Below are 24,706 nucleotides of genomic sequence, written 5' to 3'. Positions count from 1 at the left end.
ACAAAAAATTAAAAAAACTTACGCTGGAAATTTCCATCGATTTTTCATAAATTTTCTTCGAATTGAAACCATTATCGTGATAACCGTGTCCGTTCATGGTCTACCATTCCATTGAGCCCTCGTGTATATTATATTTTTCATTTGTTATTTTTTTGTAATTAATATTTTTTAGTAGTGGATTATTATCTTTGGGAAAAAAAAAAATTTTAAAACCGTTTACAATACACCTCTAATAAACTAATACTCCTATCTGGTAATAAGACTCGAAAAGACTTCATAGATAATATATCATATCCTAAAGATTTCAAGTTTTTTTCCGGCGGTACGGGGGTGTGCCGCTTGAAAGTATAATTTAAAACAGTGGCCAAAGCAAAATGTCGTACAGGAAATGGTTTCAATATGATAAATGTACTACGATTTCAATATTTTGCTGAATTTTACTACTGGAAACAGAAACTTATCTGAGAGAACACGACCTTGCCGACGCACCGGACTTTACGAACACCGGACACGCAAAGTCCGGTATCGGATGAGGATACTTTTTAACACCGGACAACCTCAACATCGAACTTGAGTCCGGTGCGCATTATTTTTGAAACACACGTGCCCGGTGTTCAGAAGTTCGAAAAATTAACACCGGAAAAAAGGTTTCCGGTGTGGCTGAGGGATACTTTTTGGCACCGGAGAAAACACCAGACTGTCCGGTGCGTCGACAGGGTTGCGAGAGAACTGTGATCACTGTAAAAGAAGGAGTCAATTAGGATATCGGAATATTTACCACAAGTTTTACAGAGGAGGGATATATGAACATCATCCAACCTTCCCAGTTTTGTGGATCCAAGGGTTTTGCATTGTCAAGTTTCGGGTATAAAAAGGTCCAGGTCCCCTTCGAACCATCTTGATTCATTCAAGATACCTCCGTTTGATTGAGATATTCGAAACTTTTTGATCATTCCTAAAGCTACAATTATGTAGTTTTTCAAGATAAATAAGCCACCATTTTACTTCAAGACTCAAAAAGAAACTCGAAGGGAAATAATTTGTGCGTCCTGTCTAGACCTGTATAAAAGGAGGACGATACGGGAGGGGATACAGAAACGAATGAACTCAGTATAAAGTATGTAAAGAATCTGCTTGCTCTATTTCGATCAATCTTAATCACGTGACATACCAACCGTAAGATGATGAAACTTTCCTACAATATTGGCTATTCCAGAAAAAATTTGTACCCCCTATGTTGAGGAGGTCTTATTTTTTTAAGGCAACCCCCCTGGATTTTTTTCCAATTTTTCAGGACCCCCTTGGATTTTTTTCTCCCATTTTTGGACCACCCTGGATTTTCGACCTCGTTATACGGACCACCCGTGGATTTTCACCCCGATTATACTGACCACCCTAGATTTTTTCATTTAAAAACCAAAACATACTGGGGTTTGGACGTCACACCTCCTCAACATAGGGGGTACAGACTATTTCTGGAATAGACCATTATCCTATTAGCAAAATGCCTACTGATTCTAGGTCACTCCAAAATATCTCCAATAGTAGTTTTTTAATTTAGATTTTTTTCCAACATTCATTCAACCAGACATTTATAATTTATCATCATAAAAAGTATAAAAAAAGTGCAAATCATCATATATAATTAACATATCTTACAATCTTAGCATTACATCATTGTATTAAAAAAAAAGAAGGTATTTACAAAATAAATTATTCGTGGAAAATGGATTTCAGTTGCATAGGAGGATTTTGGGCGCTTCAGCCCACTTTATGCCCATTTTAATTCACAATTAGAATAGGCAGGGCGAAAAGTGGGCCGTCTAAACTAGAGGTAAAGGAACCAACGGCAATTTTTTTTGTCTGTAAGAATGTCAATGCAGCTTCCACAACAATTTAATTATTGACCTCTCTTTCTCTGACGCAGATTTTAATCATGTGATCAAAAAATAATGGGAAAAAAATATCAACCTCGAAATTCAAAAACAAGCCAACTACCCGACCAGGGAGATACACTCATTTTGTTTTATAAGCATAACGTTTATAAGCATACTGAAGCTCAAATTTCCAGAAAAATTAAGCATATGCTAAGCATACCTTGAGGCTCAGCCAAAGAAATTTTTAGAATCATAATTTCCAAAACTTCAGAAGTGTAGCAGTCTGTATTTGAAACATGAACACACAACAAAAGATTCGAAATTATATGGTAAACATTTGAAAACAATAGAATATCTTCATTTTTCTCAAGATTAAAGAGGGGAAAATTTGCAAAAATTTTTACCCCGCCCCTCTTCATAATATTTTTACCAAGCATAAGGTTAAGCATAAGTCGAGGCTCAAAATTGAGCTTCACTTAAGCATAGTGAGCTTCAGCCGAAATTTACCGTATGCTTATAAAACAAAATGAGTGTATTCAATTAACATCTTTTCATTGCGTGCACAAATTTATAAGCATACCAATATTTAAATTCTTAAGAAGATGATTCGACATGGTCTAACTTGATTCGACATGGTTTTACTTGATTCCATATTGTCCATATTAATGCTATATTGATCTATAAATCCGAGTTTTAACAAGTTTCAGACTTTTATCAATATGTCTATAAGTGAAATATACTGTGTGATCCCAGCATATATGTAAATCAACCTTAACTATGTCAATCTAAATTCCTCGTAGCTTTTCGACACAATACTCTATAATAGTATTGATATAAATGAAACTCGAAATTTCAAGCCAATGAAGCCACAATAATGATGTTAAATGTCTTCGTTCTCCGGTTGTGCGACTGTTCAGGATGGCTTCATCGAATGCACTATTCACTCTCCAACGTGCTTAATTTTTCATTTGTATTAACACCATTTCAAAAAATGCTCATCTTGGGTATTTCCGATATTCTTCGTTACCGGGCGGTCTCGGAATTTGCGGTAATGGTGGACGGATGGGAAATTGTTGAGAGGGCGGGGGACCGCCCGGATGAATTTGCTGAGGATGTAAATGTCTATAAGCTCCGGGTAACATAGGTGCTGCTCCAGGGTGTAAGGGTTGTGGTTGGGCGGATGTAATTTGGCTTTGGGCGGAAGGCGGAAGTTGTTTTTTGATTTCGTTCAAACGTAAGTCTTTCAAATGAAGTAAATGCTCAAGACGACGAATTTTTGCTTGAAGAATCTGTTATCAAATGGTGAAACGTTGAAAAAAATCATATTATATTGAAACAAATGAGATCGTTTTTTTTTTTTACTTTAAAAATAATTACAGTATCTCGGTATTTTAAAATACTTAAATTGACTTGAGTTTTTATGCTAAAATTTTATCAATGAGTTTATTTTCATTTTACTTTACTTATACTTACCAAAGATTTATCTTTACAAATATTAAAATAATTTTAGAGGTGGGTGTAGTCTGTTTTTTGATAGTTCAAGTTTATGAAGGTTTTAAAGGTTTCAATATTTATAAGAGGCTCTGAAAGCCCGGTGGTCTTGGGCGTGAGGGTTTACAGAGGAGGGCGGTACGTACTGGGAAGGGATATACTGGACTGTAGTTGGTGCATTAGGTTGAGAAGCAGGACTCGGTGAATATTGGTCTAAATTAGGTGTGTTCGGAACATATTGAGTTGTGTTAGGACTGTATGGGTGTGTTGAGGCGTATTGGGTGGAATTTGGGGTGTATAAGGGCGGTTGTCGAGTTGGGGGTTGGTAAGAAGGGCGGGGTTGATTTGATGAGGTTAGTTCATCATTTAGTTCAATTATTTTTAAATCTTTTAGTTGTACAAGATGTTCCAAGTGTTTCACTTTATCTTGAAGAATCTGAAATGGAAATTTTTATAAAGTTCAAGTTTTAACTAAAGTCCTTAAATAGTTCAAACTTATAGCGAGGAAGCGGTTTTTTTTAATTTTGGCAAGAACTATTTTTTTGCAGCCCAAAAATTAGTTATTATAAGATATCATATGTTATATTGTTTATTTTGATCTCACTCACGCTCTTTATAGCCACTGTGGGATCACTTTTGACTTACCTTAAGGGAAGAAATTTTTGCGGAATTTAATTTCGCGGTTTTTTAAAATTCCGCGAAAATTTCTTTCCGCGAATATTTCTTCCCTTAAGGTACCCAACTCAAATGAGCCAAATTACCCCCAACAAAAAGGCTATGATTAATACAGACTCATTTAAAAAGACTTTCATTATTTCATGATATACAGGGTGTCCCGGAAAAGTCCTGTGTCAGAACACAACTACAAGTAGAAAGATCTCTGTGTGTTAGCTTCTCTCTTTAACACAAAACAGTAATTGACACTTAAGTGGTTCTAATGAAACAGAAACGTCATAAACATAATTAAAAAATCAATTGTGTAATAAACTATTTTTTATGCTCTTTCATACAAAGCAAAAGATATTAATGATTGCATCTTATTAAAATACGCAAGCACACAAATATTTTCTACATATACAGGGTGTCCCGGAATAAAAGTCCTGTGTGAGAACACGACTTCAAGCAGAAGAAATTTTGTTTGTGTATGTCTAGTTTCTCTCTTTAATTAAAATATTTCTACTTGTGGTCGCGTTTTGAATCAGGACTTTTTTTTTGGAACACCCTATAACATGGTCTAAGAAGCTGAGCTAACTAGAAGTAACAAAGTTGGTATACCTGTACAGTTTCTTGTGAAGCCAACAAAGCTTGTTCTTTTTCTTCCAAAGCAATCCTCAAATTCTCTTGTTGTCCGTTACCTTTCTCATTGTCTGAATCTCTCCTGTAAATTGTGAAAAAATACAATAGAGTCTCAAATCGAAAGCCTCCTAAAAACTCGAACAAATTTTCTCGTTTCTTTAGGTATAGATGCCTTACAAACCCTAATTCATAACTCGAAATTGTCTTAAATCGAACATATTTGTGTTCCCCGTGTAAGTTCAAATTATAGAAACTCGACTGTATAAACATAAGTATTTCAATAATAAGCCTTGCATATCTATCAAAATTCCTTAGCGGTGCGGTCAGCTTTTTAGGAGACTGACATTGAATTTACAAGTAAAATTTCTTGTGACGACTGTATCGAAAACACAAGTTCAGAAGGAATCTTGTGAAAGATATGTTAGATACCCTGTGAGAAAGCTACGTCAATTAAATTAAGCCATTCGAATGCTAAAATTAGTTTGCACTCCACCTCAGAAACTTAGGGAAATGTCTCTCGAAATGAAGTAAAAGTTTTGGCGGGAGTTTGCTTGGTTTGTTTTAGAAGTAGTTTAAAAATGCCGTGCGCCGAGAAAAACTTCTTTGCAAATTCATTACCAGTCCCCTAAAAAGCATATCGCGCCACGAAAGGGTTGATAGATGAACGCAAATAAATTTTTAACGGATACAAAAAATAATACCAGTCCATACCTTTTAGGTTTGGAGTATTTGGAAACTTGCGTGACAGGTTTACGATGTTGAGGCGATGGTTTGTCTGCTTTTTGAGGGCTTTGTACCGCGTGTGGCTGTATGTGTAAGAAAATTAAAATACAGTACAAAATTACAAAATTTAAACGAGTTCTCTAAAGCGAGTATATTTTAAAAAGAACAGAATATTTTCTTCTAATTGGCTATTGAACTTACAAAAAAAACTTTGAATCTTTAAAAAACTGACTAGTGGAATTTCCCCTTGCCTAAAACTTCGACCAAATCAAATCAAATATAGTCCATAACGTTTGAAAACATAACATCTTGAAAATAATGGCTTTTTCACTCAGTATCACAAGATAGTAACAAAAATCAAAATTATCTGTAAAATAGGTTTTGAAATGAAGTTTCAAATTAAATATTACCTGACTTTGATAGTTATACGGGCCATGTTCGTTCAGTGAATGACCATTAGATTGTGGAGGTTGTTGTTGTGAGTGGTATGCTTCTTGTTGGGTTGAAACTTGTGGTTCATACTGATATCCTTCATAGCCTTCGAGAGAAAACGTTTTAGTTTTGTCACCGAGTTTAAGGGAGAAACTTTCTAAAGTTTTTTTGAGTTCAAGGATTTGTAAAATTATGAAAACACTCAACTTCATGTTCAGTTTTTCTAAAGATACTTTACACGGTAAACATTTGTATTGGTTAAGGCGAGACCAAACTAATTTTATGTTCTACGGGTCCGACCGACCCTGTTTTTTCCAAAATCGAAAAATTAATTATCGAATTTGAAAAGCTGGATGGACTTTCCGACCCTAGATTTTAAGAAATTTATTTTCATTATACCAATAGACCGACCCACATTTTTACTGAAGATCTTCCCGTAGAACAATAAATAAAATTGGTCTCGCCTAGGAAGAGATTTAGACGTTTAGTATAGAAATTTTTAAACTTTTTTCAGATAGCTCATCAGATTAACAAAAGCTTTGAAAAAAATTGTATAACCAATAGGACAAGCCAACAGTTCAATCGATTAATCCCGATTCTCGCACGGTCAAGCAAAATTTTTGATCGGAGTTTTTTTAACACTACTCAATGTGGGTGAAAAAAAAATTTAAACGGAAAATTTCGTGGAGTTATAAATTGACACACAGAGTAGTTCTTCCATTAGGGTACTATTTTCTTTCAATAAATGATCTCAATTATACAGACCTGGTTGGTATTGACCGGTTCCTTCATAACTATTTGTACTGTTAGATAACTCATCGTGTATTTGGTGTTTTTCCATCATGGCTTGCGCTTTCTTTCGTGCTGCATATGTGTCAATCTGGAGCAAAGAAGAAAAATTTTAACCTAAAGGGCTACTTAGACCGAACAATAATTGGTAATATGGTTTGCGATCCGTAATGTGCGAAGTAAACAATCAGATAGTCTATTAGAAGGTGGAATTTCCTATGTAAACAATCACCCTATTTTGGAATGTTGTAAATCGAGCTGGAAGAATATTGTAAACACCTTTTCAATATATTGTAAGCACTTTACAATATACTGTTAACACTCACAACTCACCAATTTTTTGTCTGACAAAATATTTTGTCTGTATTTGTAGCCCTTAAGACACCAGTACAGTACAGTCACATTAAAAAGCGAGAAAAATTAAATATTCAAGCATTCGTTTGATATATGACACAACACAACCCATAATCTCTTTTTCCTGAGGAGTAAAAACTTAAAGCCTTGATTTAGGAATAATAATCACAGTGCTGCAAATAACGGCCGGTGACCGGTAATTACCGGTCATTTCATAGTTTCTACCGGCCATTCTGAAGCTCAGTTTTTTATTTTGTCCGTTTAAAATTTGAAGATTAGAGGCTTAGATTAATACTTATAGCGCTTCATTAAAATAGGTGTTTAGCAAATCTAATAATCCAATAAGTCGATCTGTAATAACAGACTACAAAGATGGTTCCGCCAGACCCCCTCTCGTTACACTCGAAAAATTTCCGGCCAACTGAAATTTCCCTATTTGCAGCACTGAATCATATAATTTTGAAAAACATTCAACTTACACAAAGTCTCAGATCTCTCAGAATCAATTCCACAGCACCAGGTTCAGCAAAGACAGCTCCTTTGATCAGGCCATCTTTTACATTGAAATTCAATTTATTGAAGCATTTTCCTTTTGAAAAAAGAATAATTGCCTAAGGAAGTTTTTAAATAGGGGTGGCATATAAGAATTAAAATTAAACTTCATGAGTCACATCTAGAATAAAGTATTATAATGACAGCTTAGTATTTTTTTGTCCAAAGCTAGGACCTAGGAAAATGAAAAAGAATTTGGTGAAAAAGAGACCGTTTTGTGAAATTTGGCCCACGTGAAAATTTTCCATAAAAAGTAAAAAAAAAGAAGAACAAGCTACATGCTGAATGGACCTACCTGAAGATTGATGTAATAAGACAATTGAAAAATGAGAACAATAGTATGAAAATGCAGAATAATACGAGAACAACTCGAGAAATTCATGGAATCCGGCGATTCTCGGCTGTTCTGGCGATTTTTAAAAAGTTCCTGTACCAAAATCAGTTTCATTGAAAATTGAACCATGCTTAATCGTGGACATTCTTATAAATGATGTTTTTGTTTGAAAAAAACAAAGACTAAAACGAAAAAATCCAATGAAAATCTGCAAAAACGAAAATTTCCGGCTTTTTTGGCCGGAAAAAACATTTTCTCAAAAATCGAACTCGGTCATGTTTTGAGCATTGCGAATACGCATCATTCTGCAAAAAATCAGAGAAAAGTAAGGATGAAAATTCGAGAAAATGTCAAAAAAACCGGTTTTTCCGGCATATTTCCGGCATTTTCGGCCGGAAAAAATGTTTTTCGAAAATCGGGCCCCGTCACATTTTAGGTATTGTCCTTTTGCATCAGTGTGCAAAATTTCATAAAAAAAATATAAAGTACAGCTCGAGAAATTCAAGAAATACTGTCTTTCCGGCGAAAATAGGTTGTTCCGGCGATTTTTGAATAGTTCCGGCTTCAAAAATCAATTTTATTGAAAATTGAAACATGCTTGATGGTGGGCATTGCTATTAATAATGTTTTTGAATGAAAAAACAACCAATTATAAGGAAAAAGTCCAATGAAAATCCAGAAAAACGGCGATTTCCGGCATATTTCCGGCATTTTCGGCCGGAAAAATTTTTTTCTCAAAAATCGGACTCAGCCATGTTTTGGGCATTGTTAATATGCATCTTTGAGCAAAAAATCAGAAAAAACTAATGATAAAATCTCGAGAAAGTGCCAAAAAACCAGTTTTTCCGGCATATTTCCGGCATTTTCGGCCGGAAAAAATTTTTTCCCGAAAATCGGGCTCCGTCACATTTTGGGCAACGCCATTTTGCATCATTGTGCAAAAAATCAGAAAAAACTAATGAGCCAATCTCGAGAAAAGCTGGCAACAGACGAACGAACGGACGAACGGACGAACGGACATGGGTTAATTTAAAGGACCTCCACCGGGGTACCCGGAGGTAGGTCCAAAAAAGAATCACTATAAAGGTAAATAAACATAAAAATAAAACTCTTACTTCCTAACACATTCCAATTATCCATTTTCTTTGCTGTAGCATGCGCTGGTGAATAGTTGTGAAGGTCTACCATCTTCGGTAAATAATGGTGTATTATTTCAGCAATCAAAACTGAAAAAGATTCCAAATGTACCTTTACCAAGGGAAGATATTTTCGCAGGAACAAATTTTTGCAGAATTTAATTTTGCGGATTTATCAAAAAAAAGCAAAAATTTGTTTTCAAAAAGTTCTTCCAGCAGAAGTTTCTTCCCTTTAAAACGTATGTGAAAAGAGTCTAACTATATTACTAACGGCATGCATTTCTCTTGTCTCCGTTTCACCAGAAATACATGTTTTATGAATTATTTTTTTATATTATTTTCAATAACATTTAGTAATCTGGTGGCAATTGTTCATGTAATAAAATAATATTATGCTTCAAGATTTTTGGAGACACGAGAGCCTTTAGAAGAGGAAAATCCAGACAAAAAATCTTTCTTGTGAAAGGAAAGATAAAATTGTACCTCCATCACTAAAATCACGTGCAATATTTTTCTTTGGGCGTGACAATGGCACTTCATCTATCCATGTGTAAATTTGTTGTAATGCATCTTCATCTAAGACATCATCCTCCGCCATTTTGTTTAACTTTTTTATAGTTCAAAACTGTTCAAAATAATAAAAACAATAAAAATATGCTGGAGTAAAATTGTCTCTAGGAGCAAGATTTGCTTGAAAATGTGGGCAATCCTATTCCAGCACAATAAATAAACTTGATGATGCAACGATAAGGAGTTTGGATTGCACTGAAGAAGCACTATCTTAGTCCTCAAATTGGTGTCAGAATCAAATTAAGAAATTAAGAAAAACCTGCTAACAGTGAAAGTACATTTTCATGGTCTCAGATGCGCAGTGATGTCACCTCAGTTGTATTGTTTTAAATAAGACTTCAGACTTAATCATGTTTAAATATCTAAATCATTATCTTTAAAGGAAAGAGAAAAATTGACAATGTTTACATTCCTCTTACCTGCCAGTAGTACTAAAGTGCGCATTTTTACCTACTACCTCTGTGGTGGTACACTATGGAGATAGCGAGACTGCTAAACGGTCTATTGGGTGATTCAAGATGATTTATGTTCTGTAGTAGAAGAGTTTTGTGAGCTTCTTTATCAGTTTAGTCATGATAGTCAGAAAATGGCCTTATTAGTCCTGAATTCTTCAATTCTCATTTCAGTCCTCAGTTTCAGTTAGTCACACTTGAAAATTAAGCTTTCATTAAAAAAAGAGAAAATAAGATGGCAGTACGATATGGGTTTTAGGCCCCAGATGGGGGGAGCTAAAAACCTGGAGGACACCATGATTGAACATAATAGAAATTTGAAACAAAAGAAGTTAAAAATAAACAAATGTTTCAAATAAACACTTACAGGAAGCGCATATTTGGACTTTTGTACCCTATGCTGCACACAAGCACTTAAGCCAAGGTCCCACAAAGGTGGGACAAAAATCAGTTTTTTGAAGTTTGCAAAAAAATGCCACATAGAAGATCTTTCAAATTCAGTACTCTTGGGTGCCTAATAAATGCATAGATACCAAAATAAACGTACAGGGGGGGGGGAATAAAATTGAATAATAAATGTACAGGCTGAAATAAACGTACAGGCGAGAAATCAGAGCTAAAATAAATAAAAGTACATTTTGTTTTGATTTGAACTTTCAAATTCAAATCAAACGCTCAAATTTATAGCAAAATATTCAAATTTACTCATGTAACATTCGAAATCTTCCACAATACGTTCAAATGTAATTAACGGACTTTCAAACGTGTCTTACTTAAAAAATTTTTCCAGTATGAATAGAGCGATATTGGGTCAAAAATAATAAACATACAGGAGGGAATAAACGTACAGGAGGGAATAAACCTACAGGTCCTAATAAGGTTCGTACAGGCGGGAAATTTGACACGAAAAAATAAACGTACATGTATGTTTATTAGGCACCCAAGAGTATGTGAATAGAGCAGTAAAAAATACAACTTTTCTATTTTTCCTTTTTTTTTGCAAAAGTTCTAGGAATGAAAATAAAAGGATAATGATAATTGAATACTAAGCCTAGAATCGCTTTGCGTACTCTTCGCTGAGCAAATGATTGACAGATTAAACTTTTCATCCGCGCAGGAGCCCGTGGTAGACTGCAGCCGTTCTGCGGGCGTTCTCGGCTCAATCCTCGGACGGTGTTAAAAAAGGTAGACTCAGCTGTGACAGATCATTTTGATGGAAGTTGTTGGAATGTTTACAAGACTCTTGACAGAAAATCCTTTGTTTTGTTGTCAATGATGACAGTGCCGTTATTAATTTTGTTAGATCTGATATATTGATGTTTGTAAGTGCACTTTATAGTTTTGATTCCCATTAAAGAATCATATTCTGGTTTTCATGTTATTAGATGCTGTTTTAGAGCTTTAGAGCTAGCTGACATCTGATTGGCTTAGGTTTCGAAACTCTCTATTGTTCCATCAAACCTCAATGTGCTTGGAATGTGTCCAGAGAAATTCAATATATTCAAAACAAGAGCAATGCCCATATCCTGAAAACGCTAGCGCCTATCTCTATATCGTTATTCTTGATATGCTTAAGTCAAGATGACGTCATATTTTTTAACGGAAGCACCCAAAAAAGCCGGTTTTTGACCTCTGTGTTTCTATTTTTAGTAACAGAGAGAGGTTAAATCCCGGCTTTTTTAGGGTGTTTCCGCTACTTTAATGGGATAAACTTTCGCGGGGATTAAATATTGCAGATTTCGCGGATTTGGGGTGTTATCCGCGAAAATCTGCGAAATTAAGTCCCATCGGCCAGACGTCCGCGCTCGATAGGATCGATCATCGGAACGGCTCGATGACGGATCAATATGTGATCGATGGATTACTTAAATTAGATTTTAGACAATTTCATGAGAGAGCATTTTGGACACGAAAATGATAAATTTTTAACAATTTTGGCAAAAATTGAACTTAATCTTAGCAAGGAAAAAATATGTCCACAAGTAGGCCAAAATTGGTCTCATATTATTGATCGTGTCCGCCTCATTCGCGAAATATTTCTAAACAATACTCAAAATATGTCAAATAAATATTATTTGAATGGTTACTTGCATCAAAGAAGCGCAAATAATGTGTATTTCAACAACACCAACAAGCATTCATGATTTGAAAGTTAAAGTAGGCAATATTTTTCACGATTTTGTGACTTCTACTGTGAATTCTTACTCTTCAAAACACTGCACTAAGACTCATGACCTTTAGTGAGCCAAGAACTTCTGCCACTCTCCTGTTTGCTGAGCTTAAATTACTCAAAATCTTTGATCAGGTGAAAGTAATGAATATCTTATTTATTCAAAAATACCTCCAGGGTAATCTTCCATCTGATGTCCTATCATTATCAACACTTAATTTTGATAAAATTGATCACAAAACTGGCACCAGGGGCAAAGCTATTAAACTACTAAAACTTTCAACGGTCAAAACCACAAATTTTGGACTTAACTCTTTCTCTCGTCTTTCGTCAAAACAATGGAATGAGTCACTAATAAATCATCCTGACACTGATTTTCACAACCTTGATACTGATGAACTAAAATCTTTAGCTACAAAATTCTATTTAGACAAATACAAAGCTGAAGACGAATAATCTTTGTGTGTGTGTGTATGTGTGCGTGTATTGTGTGTTACTTACTTTTGGTTACTTTTGGTTGTCTTCGAGCTTCATGCTCTGGCAAGAAACTTTCTGCTTCACACCACAATGCTGCATCCATCAAACCTGAATAAAGGAAGGATGTCGGCAACTAAACAGTTTTCATGTCAAGAATGGAGTTAGAGTCGGCTCTCCTGCACCCTGTGTAACCATGGATATGTGGCTCGTCTGGGATCGAACTGAGGTGTCTGTCTAGAGAGTTTTTGAACTTTTCGACTGTAACATTCTTCATATCTCTAATACTCTTGGGCATTGAATTGAATAACTTAGCACCTTGCACAACAAGCGTGCTATCATGTAGTTTTGAACTATGGGTGCGAACACACATCCTTCCCAATCTTGGGAGTTCCTTGAATTGAAATTTATTGTTGATGTTTGGAACCAGATTTTCAGCTATTTTCCATGTATACAGGATCCGATATCTCTCCCTTCTTCTTTGAAGTGAGTAAAGTTTTAGCTTTTTCAGACAATCCCAATAGTTTTTTGGAGTGCCAGTTATTCTTTTGAGAAATGATTTTTGGATTTCTTCTAATCTTTGGGTAGAACTGACAGCACTTGGACTCCATAGGACTGAGCAATATTCAATGACTGGAATAACCAATGATTTGTAAAGAGTAATCATTAGTTGGGGTAAACGCGAAGAGAAAGTCCGCAGAATCCAGGAAATCAAGTTTTTTGCTTTCTCAATGACTGAATTTATTTGATGTGTAAAGACAGCATCATCTGACATTAGTACTCCCAGGTCCTTCACAAATTTCTTCCTTTCGATATTTTCTCCTGAAGGGGATTTGTAGTGAGTTTGGTTTTTTATTTCTTCATCTGGACCATAGCGTAGAAGTTCAAACTTTGTGTCATTTAGTTTCATGTTGTTTTCTTCAGTCCAGTCATAGACTTTTTCTAGTTCTTTTTGAAGAATTTCAACATCCTTTGTGTTTTTGATTGATTTGGTGGCACGTGTATCATCAGCAAATGATTTCAATATACAGTACAGTACTTTTTCATCAATGTCACCAATCAATATTAGAAATATAAGAGGTCCCAATACACTGCCTTGAGGGACTCCTGAAATTACTTTCTGGGCTTTGGACTTGACACCATTTACTATTACTGTTTGATATCTTTCAGTAAGGAATGATTCAATCCATCTGTGGATTGGTCCGGATATACCCAATTGCTTTAATTTCCCAAGTACAACTGCATGATCGACTTTGTCGAAAGCCTTTGAGAAATCAAGGTAAACAACATCTGCATTCAAACCCTCATCTAATATGTCAAGAATGAGGTCGTGTTGCTTGAGAAGCTGACTAAGGCAGGATCTCCCACTTCTGAAACCATGTTGGTTTGGATTGAAAAGGTCATTGTTGTTCATGTGATTTACAATATGATTTCTCAATATTTTCTCGAAAATTTTTATCACATGCGAGGTGAGTGCAACAGGTCTGTAGTTGGCAGCCAGAGATCTGCTTCCTCCTTTGTGAATTGGTGTTATGGTGCATTTTTTCAGTTCAGTTGGAACAAGACCTATTTCTAGGCTTTTCTTCCAGAGTAAACACAGTGGAACGGATAACTCATCTTTGCATTTTTTGAGAAACATAGCTGGAAATCCATCAGGTCCTGCAGAAGATGATGGAGACAGCTCATTTATTGCTTTAACGATGGAGTCTTCTGTTATGTTAATCTCATCAATCTTGACGTTTGTTTTGTCTTGGTTAGGTTGTGGTTGTGGTTGCTTTGGTTTACTGAACACTTTAGCATATTGGTCGGCTAAGAGATCAGCCATTTCTTTGCTTCTTTGTGTAAGTTCTTCATTGCAATTCAATAGGGGTCCGATATTAGACCGAATTTTCGATTTCTTTTTTGCATAGGTAAAGAAATATTATTTTGAATTCTTTTTAATTGAGTCAATCACTTTGCTTTCCACGTGACGCTTTGACTCATTAAAATTTTTGAGTTTTTTGAAGTTTTTTCTCAATTTGTAAAAGTTCATCTTTTATCTTATCTTTCTTGGATTTGGAGTTGGTGTGTAAAAGTTTTTTTGTAATTTTTCTTCTTCTTTTTGTAAGAGAGTGACGGTATCTCTCAGCTTTTGATTTCGTTTTTGATGTGGTCTTGGCCTTCACGGGAACTCTGCTTTCGCATATTCTGTAGCATATGTTGTTAAAGGTTTCCAAAATAACATCTGGGTCTTCAGTATTGAACTCACTTGGCCAGTTGACATATTTGAGATCATCTTTAATAGTTTCCCAATCAATGTCATCAGCAAAATAATTCAGTGTGTTGAATTTTGTGCGTGGCTCTTGTTGATCGTCGTCCAGAAAGGAGTTTTGAACTTTCAGAGTTGTTGATACTAGTACAATTTCGTGATGTGATGTGCTTTGCAATACAGGTACTGTTGTGTAGCTGTGTATTATTTGTTTGTTGTTAGTGAAAACAAGGTCTAATGTATTTCCGTCCTTGTGTGTTGGCAAATCGATATATTGTGACATGAAGAATTCGTTGCAAAACTGATTCAAAGAGTTTAGAATAAGACGGTTGTTGATAGTACATCCTGATTTTGGAAGGCCCTCAGGCCAAGTTGCTTTTGGAAGGGTTGAAATCACCTCCAAAAAATGATATTTGGTACGGTTTCTAACTTTGAAAGTGCATTTTTTACACACCATTGATAGGAATGATAAAATCATTTGCGGTTGAAGGATTACCATTTGCTTTGTCGTCAGGTTGTCGGTAGACTACCAGGATAGCCAGATTTTCGATGCTTGAGTATAGGCAAAGAAGTTGTACACTGGGCGAGGAGTGAGAATAGATTTTTTCGCATGAAGCTGCAATATCATCCCTGACATAAAAACAAACTCCACCAGTAAATCTGCCTCTAGATTTCTTCTTTCTTGTTGAATCACATCGGAAGGGAGTGAAACCTTCTACTTTAAGTTTAAGTTCTGCGTCTTTATGGTTATATAAACCAAGTTTCTGACAATCCAACAAAAAGTTGGTTTTCATTACAAACATTATCTTTAATAAAGGGAACTTTGCTGGGTACTGTTTGTGGACAAAGCCCTTGTATGTTAAAAAATGCAAAGCTATTCACTACTGGAATGTTTGCATTGGGTTGAATGGTAGTTGAGGGATTTGGAATGGTGGTCTGAGCGGTAGTCCTTGTGGGGGTATCAGATGAGTCTGTTGTGGAGGTATTTGGTGAGTCTGTTGTGGAGGTATTTGGTGAGTCTGTTGTTGAGGTAATTGATGAGTCTGTTGTAGGTTTTGTACTTGAAATTGAATGTCTTGGATTTTCTGTCCCAGTGTTTCCAGAATTTCTTCCTTCAACAGATGAATCACATCTAAAAAATGACCAGGCTCTTGTTTGTTATTGTTTGATTGTTTGTTATTGTGCGCTACACTACTTTTCACAGTTGGAGGTTGTCTTTTTGTTCCTTTTACATGAGCAAAACGACAGGATTCTGAAAAGCATTCTTCTTTCCGAAGGGAATCTAAACACATTTTTGGATGAAAGTCCTTGCATTTAGTTCCAAGGTTACATCCTCTTGGTTGCCTTTGTTCCATGTTGTGTGAACTTGCGACACATTTTAGGGTGAGTGTAGTTGCATTCCTTTCCTTTTAGGCCATGCTTGCATGTTCCACTTTTGTAAAATTTGCAGATTTGGGATTTCTTTTCATTATCTTTGATTTCGCCTCTTCTTGTTTTGTTGTGTGCGTGAACTTTTAGTGTGTTTTCCCAGGGTGGGAGGGGGTGGGAGGGGGGTGGGTGGTGTAACAGGAAGAACTTTATAAATAAAACTACTCAAAGAAATTGTCATAAAATAAAAAATAAAAAATATTTCTTATATTCATTTTTTTGTTGTCACTATTAATATCATGATAATCGTTTATTCATTTTTTCTTTAGTTCTGTAATAATTTTTCAGTTTCTTCTAGGTTCCCCATTGTATTAGAGAAATCTATTTTTTTTTGTAAGGGGTTATCCTGCTGTGTTGCAGCGAAAATATATTCTATTCTATTCTATTCTATTCTATTCTATTAAAGTAGAAAAATGACTTACACTTTCGCATATCAAGAATAGGAAAAAAGGGTGAATGAAAGTTTTAGAAATATGGCAGTAGTAGTGGTTTAAAAGTGATCTAGGCTTGGCAAAAAGACTGAAAATAAAACAAAAATAACAAAAACAGACCAGGCAGATGATTGGTTTAGCAGAAGGATAGCTGCGTCAATAGAAATCAAATCCACGAGCTGAAAAAATGCTGAAATCTTGAGAAAGCGAAAGCATAGTTTTGTTGTTATACACAGCTGCCATATTTGTTTATCATTGGTTTCGGAAGCAAAGAAGATTTCTTTTTAGGTCTTTGCTTAAATTTCATAACATTTTTAAAAAGAACCAAAAATTCTTACATTGAAAAATTAAAAATTGATTTGAATCCTTTTAAAGTATGAATTTTTCAATTTTTCTGGTTACAAAGGCTAAATATATCACAAAAAAAATGAAATAAAGTCAGCCATGTTAGCACTTTTGCGAGAAGAATGTAAACAAATACATGGGTCAAACGTCAATCAGAGTAAACTGATCAAATCCCTGTTTTTTATTTTAGTAAGTGAAACCAAAAAGCTTCGCGTCAAATGTTTGATGTCGGATGACCATTTTCAAGCTAGAAGTTGACCAAACAACACTAAACACACTGTTTTGTTTTGGGTAAATGTTTATGTTCGATATGATTTTATAGGGTGGATATCTAATTGTGTATGTATGTTCGATTTTGTGATGTTTATTGATTGTTATCGATAAGAATTGCTGTATTTGAAAGGGAGAAATGGGAGTTCAGAGGAAAATTTTTCGAAATGACCATTTTGCAGAAGAATCGTTCCAAACAATGAATGAACTTAGGAAAGAGCAGAAGCTTTGCGATGTTGTATTAAAAGTGAATAAAAGAGAGTTTCATGTCCATAAAATTGTCCTTGCTGCAACAAGTCCTTATTTGAAGGCCATGTTTACAAATGGTATGCTTGAAAGTGTTCAAAAAGTTATCGATATTCATGGTTTAGATGAAAAAACAATGGAACTCCTCATTGATTTCTCGTACACAGGAACACTTGAGATTACACAAGAAAATGTGCAACAAATCTTGGCCGGATCCTCATTATTAAGCATAGAAAGATTAAGGACTGCTTGTTCTAGATTCTTGCAAAAACAGCTAGATTCCATGAACTGCATCGGTATAAAAGAGTTTGCAACTGTTTACTCCTGTAAAGATTTAGAAGAGACAGCTACCCAATATTTATATCAACATTTTCTTGCCACCATAAACCATGATGAATTCTTACAAATGAAATATGACCAAGTTATCAATCTACTAAGCAGTGATAGAATACAGGTCAGAAGTGAAGAAGACGTTTACAATGCTCTTGAAAATTGGCTTTATTATGACTTTGATAAAAGGTTACCTTTTGTACCTGAAATTCTGCGATGTATAAGAGTACCACTGCTTTCATTGGAATTTTTACAATACAAAGTGTTTGCTGCCTCATTCATTAAATCAGACACAAAATGCCAGCTAATACTTGCTCGTGTTATGAATGAAAACCCTGAAAAACTTCCTGATTATCTATGTACACCAAGAGCTCTCCCACAATCAATTTATGCTATCGGAGGACGGAATAGTATGTATTGCCAACTCAGTACAGTAGAAAGATATGATATTTATTTGGATCAATGGCATGAAGAATGTAGTTTGAGCATTGCTAGGACAGCAGTAGGTGCAGCAGTTTTAAATGGTATTTTGTATGCAGTTGCTGGTGAAAGAGCGGTAAATGAACCTCATGATGATACACTCTATTTGCAATATGTTGAGGCTTACAATCCTATTTTACATCAATGGTTTGCTGTTAGTGAGTTGAGTATGCCTCGTTCATTCGTTTCTGTAGTAGTTTGCAATGGAAAACTTTATGCTCTTGGAGGAGAAGATAGGACTTCAAGTTATGATATTGTTGAATGTTATTCTCAAGTGAAAAATCGCTGGACTCGTGTGAAATCAATGCAAAAACGAAGAGCAGGAGCAGGTGTTACAGAACACGATGGTAAGTTTTTTGTTATGAAAATTATCATTGCAAAATTTTTTTATCAGAACAAAGTTATAGTATATAAATCACATTCCCTATTAGTGGGTGAACAATCCAACACTTGGTGAATTCTGCTTCACAATGATAGGAAGAGCCGACATCAAAGTAAGCAATTTGAGAACCAAAAAATACAACCCAGTTTCAAATTAAGATTCATATAAAAAAGGGAAAAAAGTAGTTACAATATGCAGTTATAATAAAAATAAGTATACACGTTGCAGGCATTTGATTGGGTTTCATTGATTTTTGAAATTCATGGTAAAGACATCTTTTTAAAGCAAACATGATTTAAGGCTCAGAGCTGGAACATTCTAGCTTAAGTTCGGAAACATTTACTAAGACCTACCCTAATTATCATATCATAATGATTTTAAAAGGCTTTTCCTCTACAAGATAGTAAAAATATTTAAGTCTGAGTTCGAGTTCGAACCTTGTTGCTTTAAAAAAAGTGTATTTTTCTGAAGATTTTTGCTTTTCAAAAAACAAAGCATTTTTGTAGGATTTTAGAAAAATGGAGCTGTCAACACTGATAGCAGCAGAAAGTTAAGTTTATTAGGTTAGCCTTGTTAACTCAATTTGTTTACACAGTCACACGCATTTTCTTTTATAAGAACTTTGGTTGAGGGTGAGCATTATTCTTTATTTTCTATTGTTCTAAACAATGGGCCTATTGTTTTAAACCCAAAATTTCACCCTGATATTCTTATAGAAGTTATTCTTATAAAAGAAAAAGCGTGTAATGCAATTTGGTAAATCAGCTAAATCCTTTTCATTTGCACACATGAAACGTTTTAAAACATGTAAACTATTATCTTAAAATCTAATCGAATTAACCTTATCTGTAAAAAGCGTTTAAAAAATCTTTTATTCACTTATAATATTTCTAAATGCGCTAATGGCGAGGTCAGATCATGGCATTAAAATGGAATCGCTCTTGAACGTGTTCGGAAAATGAAATGTCTTTTTAATGTCTACTGTAATTAAAATAATTAAGATTTTTGAACGGCTTAATGAGTATTTGTTTAATTAATTGACATATGTCATCTTTTGTTTTTCAACCATTTAAAAAAATCGTTTGGTTTTAAAAACTTATTAACAATTTCCTTTCCGACAAATCTTCTCTTTTTTTCACCCTTTCAACCGTTCTATTTACAAAGAAATGTGGTTATCTTTACGAATGACGTCTTTGTAGTATAACGAATTAATTTTATTCGAAATTGAGGGTCATACCTACTCATGCTATACATCTTTCAATGCTAAAACTTTACCTTGAGAAAAACGAACTTGCCTTTCTTCTTTCTTAAGCAAGGAGTGAGAAAGAAATGGCGCCCTCTTCTACCGTCAGGTAGATAGCTTATCGAAAGAGGAGCCTTCGGGTCGCTTCCGACTGCGGTCGCAGACTTACTACTTAAGCAATATTGTCATTTCCCTATTCAATATTTATCCCCATGTTCTACGGAAACACTACCTATATTAACTTGTACAAGTTCCTCTATGATAAAATGGTACTTGAAATTAAATTGATTTCCGTTCACTTTTCTCTGATTGCTCAGTTTAAAAACTTTACGATTCAACTAAGGCTTTCAAGGAGTAAATCGCTAAGTTTTTACTTTTATAATGATTATTTAGTTGAACTGATTTGAATGATAATCTTTAGTTTAAAAGGGAGTGTTTCACTACTAGAAGTTTTAGAATTTGTGCTAATTTTCCTCTTAAACCTTCTGTCTTTTTTCTATTTCCTCAGGAATGATTTATATCGCTGGTGGTTATGACCGAACGGTTCATTCTGACCGCGCGTCCGTCGAGTGTTACTGTCCGGATAAAGATGAATGGAAGTTTGTTGCTGAGCTGGAAAAAGCAAGATCTGGTCTCAATCTATTATCTGTCGATAATTTCATTTATGCCATTGGAGGGCGGAATCGAGGGAGTGATCAATATTTTGATTATTGTGAACGTTATAACCCAGCCACAATGCAATGGACCGCTATATCCACTATGCTTTCACCAAGAGCGTGGTGTGGGGCGGGAATTCTTGGGAATCATATTTTCGTTGTGGGTGGTTTCGATGGCGTGAATCGATTGAGTTCAGTTGAGACATATAACCCTGAAACGAATCGCTGGAAGCGTGTTGCGAATATGAATTTTGCGAGGGCGGGTTGTGGCGTGGCTGTAATGTGAATTAATGAACGTTTGTTTTTATTAACGAGGCAAAACTTTTTCGGGAACACCTTTTATAACTGTTTGTACTCACTTCGGTCTAACACACAAAGTACGTGTTTAAATTCTCAAGGCTAGTGATTAAGTCTTCGTAATAATTAAAATTCTTTTCACTTGGACCTAATAAAAGCATAAACCGCTTTGTTTCTCCAAATTTTTTTCTTATTTTTGTGTCGATGCTTTGAAGTTTAAGTTTGGAAAAATGTTTTATATTTAAACACCCCTGTCTCGCAGCCCCCGTTGAACTTTTTGTCTCAATGGGGATGAAAATTTCTATCGAAATCCCGATGGGATTAGAAAATCTATTATTTCCAAATCTAAAATACCAGTGGGGATGGCTTTAGAGTGCAGTATTTACCACTTAATTTCAGATGGAGATGCAATCGTAGGGCAATATTCCAGTGGGTTTGAAATTTAAGGGTTTTTTTCCAGCGGGAAGAATGTTTTGGCCAATTTTTCCAGTGGGGCTTTGCTGCTACTGGGTCTGTGACACCGGGGTTTATTTAAAAGCGCTTTAAATTCGTTTGTTTATATGAGGATGGTAATGTAAATATTTGAAAATAGTTTATTTTACAAGAGAGATTAGTTGATTTTCTATACATATAAAAAAAATTATTTTTTTCGGTTTGTCATTTAGATTTTAATAAGCAATGCAATTCTTTTTGTAACTAAATTAGTTTTATTTTTGTTTAAAAAATATTTTAGCTTTTTTTCTAAGAGTGATTTTTAGTTCAGTTTTTCTCAGGCTTTGAAAAGATGCCTACTTTTTCGAAAAGATTTTATAGACTTAACCTTTAAATTTTTCAAAGGGAGTTTTAAGTGTGTTTAATTGCTCACTATCAGTTGCAAATCTTTAAAACAACGGAAAGGTTTTATTTTAACTGCTAAAAACTTAAGTAGAAGAAGAGACAATTGAATTTGAAAACATGTCGAAATACTTTAGGCCTTTAGCTTTAATGACATCCTTTCAAGACTCTGTTTCAAGATAATGTCAAAATAAAAATTCTTAGAAATTCCCTTTGTATTGCGGCTTTTAACCTCCTTACCGAAAAGAAGAAAAATGTTTCTAAGGTTAGAACAAATTTATGTAATGACACGGCTTTTTGTCCACTTCAGCCGACGTAATAGCATGAATGTTTCAATCATAAATGCGAAAATTCAAGGGATATACACTCGCCTTTTGTTTCACCACAATAGACCTATTGTCTCACCACAATAGGTCTATTGTCTCACCACAATAGGTCTATTGTTAAAATCTCTTTAGAAACATTCTTATGGAAAAATATCAATCTAGCGAAGATTTTTTCTCCCTTTTTTTATTTTTTTGCTCGCTTAACGTACTCGGCATTTCATTGTATACATAATTTTTCTTTTTTACCTATTTTTTTCTCATTTTTTAAAAAGATTATCAAATACGATGATATTTCATTTGCTGAAATTTTTCAATCTCTTTTAATTTCATTGATTCGTGCGTCCATTCATTCTTTAATCGTTTATTCATTCATTAGCCCACTCATTCATTCGTTCATTCCAGCCTCACAGCCCTGTTGTGAGTTCTTCCCACAGTGGGATGAAAATTTCTATCTAAATCACAATGGGGATAGAAATTCTATTGTCCCAAGCCCAAAAATAGTGCAATTTCGTTCGTTCGTTCTGAAACATTCAGTCATTTACTCGCTTGTTCATCCACTCATTCGATAACTCATTCATTCATTCGTTTGTTTTGTTCTACACAGTTTAGCACAATAGTTCAAATACTATAATGCACTACGGATCATAAAAGAGCGATTTTGTTTTCTTAATGAAAAGATTTCACTGTCAACGATAAGCTTTTAATCTGATGGCGAACGCTTAATTAAGTTAGCTTTTAATCGTGCTTCATTGTTTGTGCCTACCATCATGCTACTTCAAGAAGCAATAAGTTGTTATAGCAACCTTTTTTTAACCATTTTGATTGCTTTGTAGGCGTAACGGTTGGACTGTACCGTTATCTGTTTTTATTAAAGCCGTTTCGTTTTTATTTGTCAATTCAAGTGATGCAAAGATAATACTGTACTTAAGAAATGTACAAAACACAGATCAGAGGAAAATATATACGTATAGGCTTCTGCTCATCTAGACCATTGAGACTCCTGATCGAGTGATTGGGCTGTTGGATGGAATATCCATACAGGGGGTTGACGAACCTTTTCAAGTCAACAAATATTCTTGGAATCAATATTGATACCCCTGGAAAGTGGCAAAAATCGCAAAAAAAGAACCTTGGAAAAATTATTTTCATACCTTAAAAGGAAGGCGGATGAACTAAAATCAGTCTTTTACCCCCTTGAAATTTATAGAATATGGATAAAATTGAATGACCCATAAAATTGGATAAATACAGGTAACAACATTAACACGAAAACGCATTGAAAAAGCGAATTTAAACTATAAACACGCTTCATAATACAGACTAATACCGTTCCTAAGGAGAGGGGTACTAGGGTTCGCAGTTGAGGGGTATGTGTAGACGGGGCCTCAAAAACCAATCCTTTTGGGAGACCAAGTTTTTAGTGAACAAGTGCCCCCTAGAGAGACTTTTTAAACTTTCCTTTCGATTTTTGAAAAATGTCTATTTTCTCTCGAAATCAAAAAAATTTCCTAAAAACATGAATATTTCCCACCCTTATATTATATATTATTAGAGGGACTACTTTGAAATTTTCTGATTTCAACAGCCCTCAGAGAGACTTTTAAAGGTAAAAAATCCGACACTTATCGTCTGCACATACTCAGCTCCCACTCTTGCCTAAGTACCCCCTCCCCCGGGATACCGTTTTGTTAACGCGCGGGCTCGGGTTTTTGGGCGTTCGTTAAAAATGAGTCAAATAATAATAAAGGGACCGGAAACGAACGAAGGGAAAAATACCAAATGTTATTCAAATTCAATTCGATATTCAACATTAAATATTTTTCATTTTTATAATAACAACAGTTAAAAAGGTAAATAAATAACGACAATCGTATACACGTTTTTTATAAGAATAAACTATATAAGAACATAAGGCTTCGATGGCAAAAATTCTAAGAACAAGTTAAGAATATTTTAAAGCTTTGCGGACTCGATACCACCTGATTTTTTAGGAAAATGAGTAAAAATGGTCACAAAATGGAGAAATACGAGCATTTTAAGAACATTTTTAGGCTTAAAGCCGAAAAAGTTAAGCACTCCCGAAGACTTCAAAAAATTTAGCTGTTCTTATATAAAAATACGTGTATTACACAACATTAGAACAATTCAACTTCTCCAGTACTCACTCTGACGTCAATTGCACGCGTGAACAGAAATCAGGCATTAAAACGATCTTAAAGATACCGATATAAAATTATCAACCTAAAGCAACCCGTAATTCAGTCTATTTGTAGGATGTAAAAACAAATGGCGATGTCAAAATTAATGATCAGTGTAGCTTTTTTGGCGTCCTTTTGAAGCGCCCTTTTCGCTCTTCGAAAAAGCTCCAAAAGCTGCAAAAGCGCTCTTCAAAATCGCCCTTTTTGAAGTCTTTCGGGCGGCGCCCACACAAATTAATATCAACCCAAATCGAAGGTAAAGTAGAATTATTATCCATATAGCGGTCATTAAGTAAGCCATTAAAGGTTCGAAAGGCGGGCGGTATTGAAAGGTTCTTTGAC

The 24,706-nt window shown here is 34.9% G+C and overlaps 3 protein-coding genes across 4 annotated transcripts in view; 1 reads left to right on the top strand and 2 right to left on the bottom strand.

The window, feature by feature from the left end:
• LOC136813872 (uncharacterized) overlaps positions 1–179 on the bottom strand; it is a 42,118-nt gene extending 41,939 nt beyond the window's left edge. Inside the window, exon 1 of the mRNA XM_067070369.1 lies at positions 23–179. The gene's annotated coding sequence lies outside the window, so the exon portion shown is untranslated. The remainder of the gene's footprint in view (positions 1–22) is intronic.
• Positions 180–1,635: 1,456 nt separating this feature from the next.
• On the bottom strand, positions 1,636–9,639 carry LOC136813866 (sperm flagellar protein 1-like). 2 transcript variants are annotated; one of them, XM_067070360.1, is made up of 8 exons: positions 9,468–9,637; positions 8,964–9,074; positions 7,442–7,551; positions 6,585–6,699; positions 5,798–5,925; positions 5,376–5,470; positions 4,644–4,746; positions 1,636–3,166 (listed from the first exon to the last, which is right to left on the bottom strand). In XM_067070360.1, exons 1-8 carry the CDS (start codon positions 9,580–9,582, stop codon positions 2,873–2,875), a joined length of 1,071 nt encoding a protein of 356 aa, XP_066926461.1. In that variant the 5' UTR covers positions 9,583–9,637; the 3' UTR covers positions 1,636–2,872. The 2 variants fall into 2 exon arrangements, with proteins under 2 accessions (XP_066926461.1, XP_066926460.1); XM_067070359.1 differs by lacking the exon at positions 1,636–3,166 and adding an exon at positions 3,322–3,804 and having other exon boundaries at positions 9,468–9,639.
• Positions 9,640–17,295: 7,656 nt separating this feature from the next.
• Positions 17,296–22,495, top strand: LOC136813865 (kelch-like protein 20). Its single transcript, XM_067070357.1, has 2 exons — positions 17,296–18,775; positions 20,562–22,495. The coding sequence occupies exons 1-2, from the start codon at positions 17,512–17,514 to the stop codon at positions 20,993–20,995; spliced, it is 1,698 nt and encodes a 565-aa protein (XP_066926458.1). The 5' UTR covers positions 17,296–17,511; the 3' UTR covers positions 20,996–22,495.
• The last annotated feature ends 2,211 nt before the right edge of the window (positions 22,496–24,706 follow it).

The sequence above is a fragment of the Clytia hemisphaerica genome, unplaced genomic scaffold, assembly GCF_902728285.1.
Source record: "Clytia hemisphaerica strain Z4C2 unplaced genomic scaffold, Clytia hemisphaerica genome assembly, whole genome shotgun sequence".
In the NCBI taxonomy this organism is placed as follows: domain Eukaryota; kingdom Metazoa; phylum Cnidaria; class Hydrozoa; order Leptothecata; family Clytiidae; genus Clytia; species Clytia hemisphaerica.
This window is presented reverse-complemented; position numbering and strand designations above follow the sequence as displayed.

Bases quoted from the DNA above. Each gene is read 5' to 3' on its own strand.
- LOC136813866 (XM_067070359.1), bottom strand. From the start codon at position 9,582: ATGGCGGAGGATGATGTCTTAGATGAAGATGCATTACAACAAATTTAC. The intron at 9,075-9,467 runs GTACAATTTTAT...AATCTTTTTCAG, and splicing joins ACGTGATTTTAGTGATGGAG to TTTTGATTGCTGAAATAATA. The intron at 4,747-5,375 runs GTATGGACTGGT...CACAATTTACAG, and splicing joins AAATACTCCAAACCTAAAAG to GAGAGATTCAGACAATGAGA.
- LOC136813865 (XM_067070357.1), top strand. From the start codon at position 17,512: ATGGGAGTTCAGAGGAAAATTTTTCGAAATGACCATTTTGCAGAAGAA. The intron at 18,776-20,561 runs GTAAGTTTTTTG...CTATTTCCTCAG, and splicing joins AGGTGTTACAGAACACGATG to GAATGATTTATATCGCTGGT.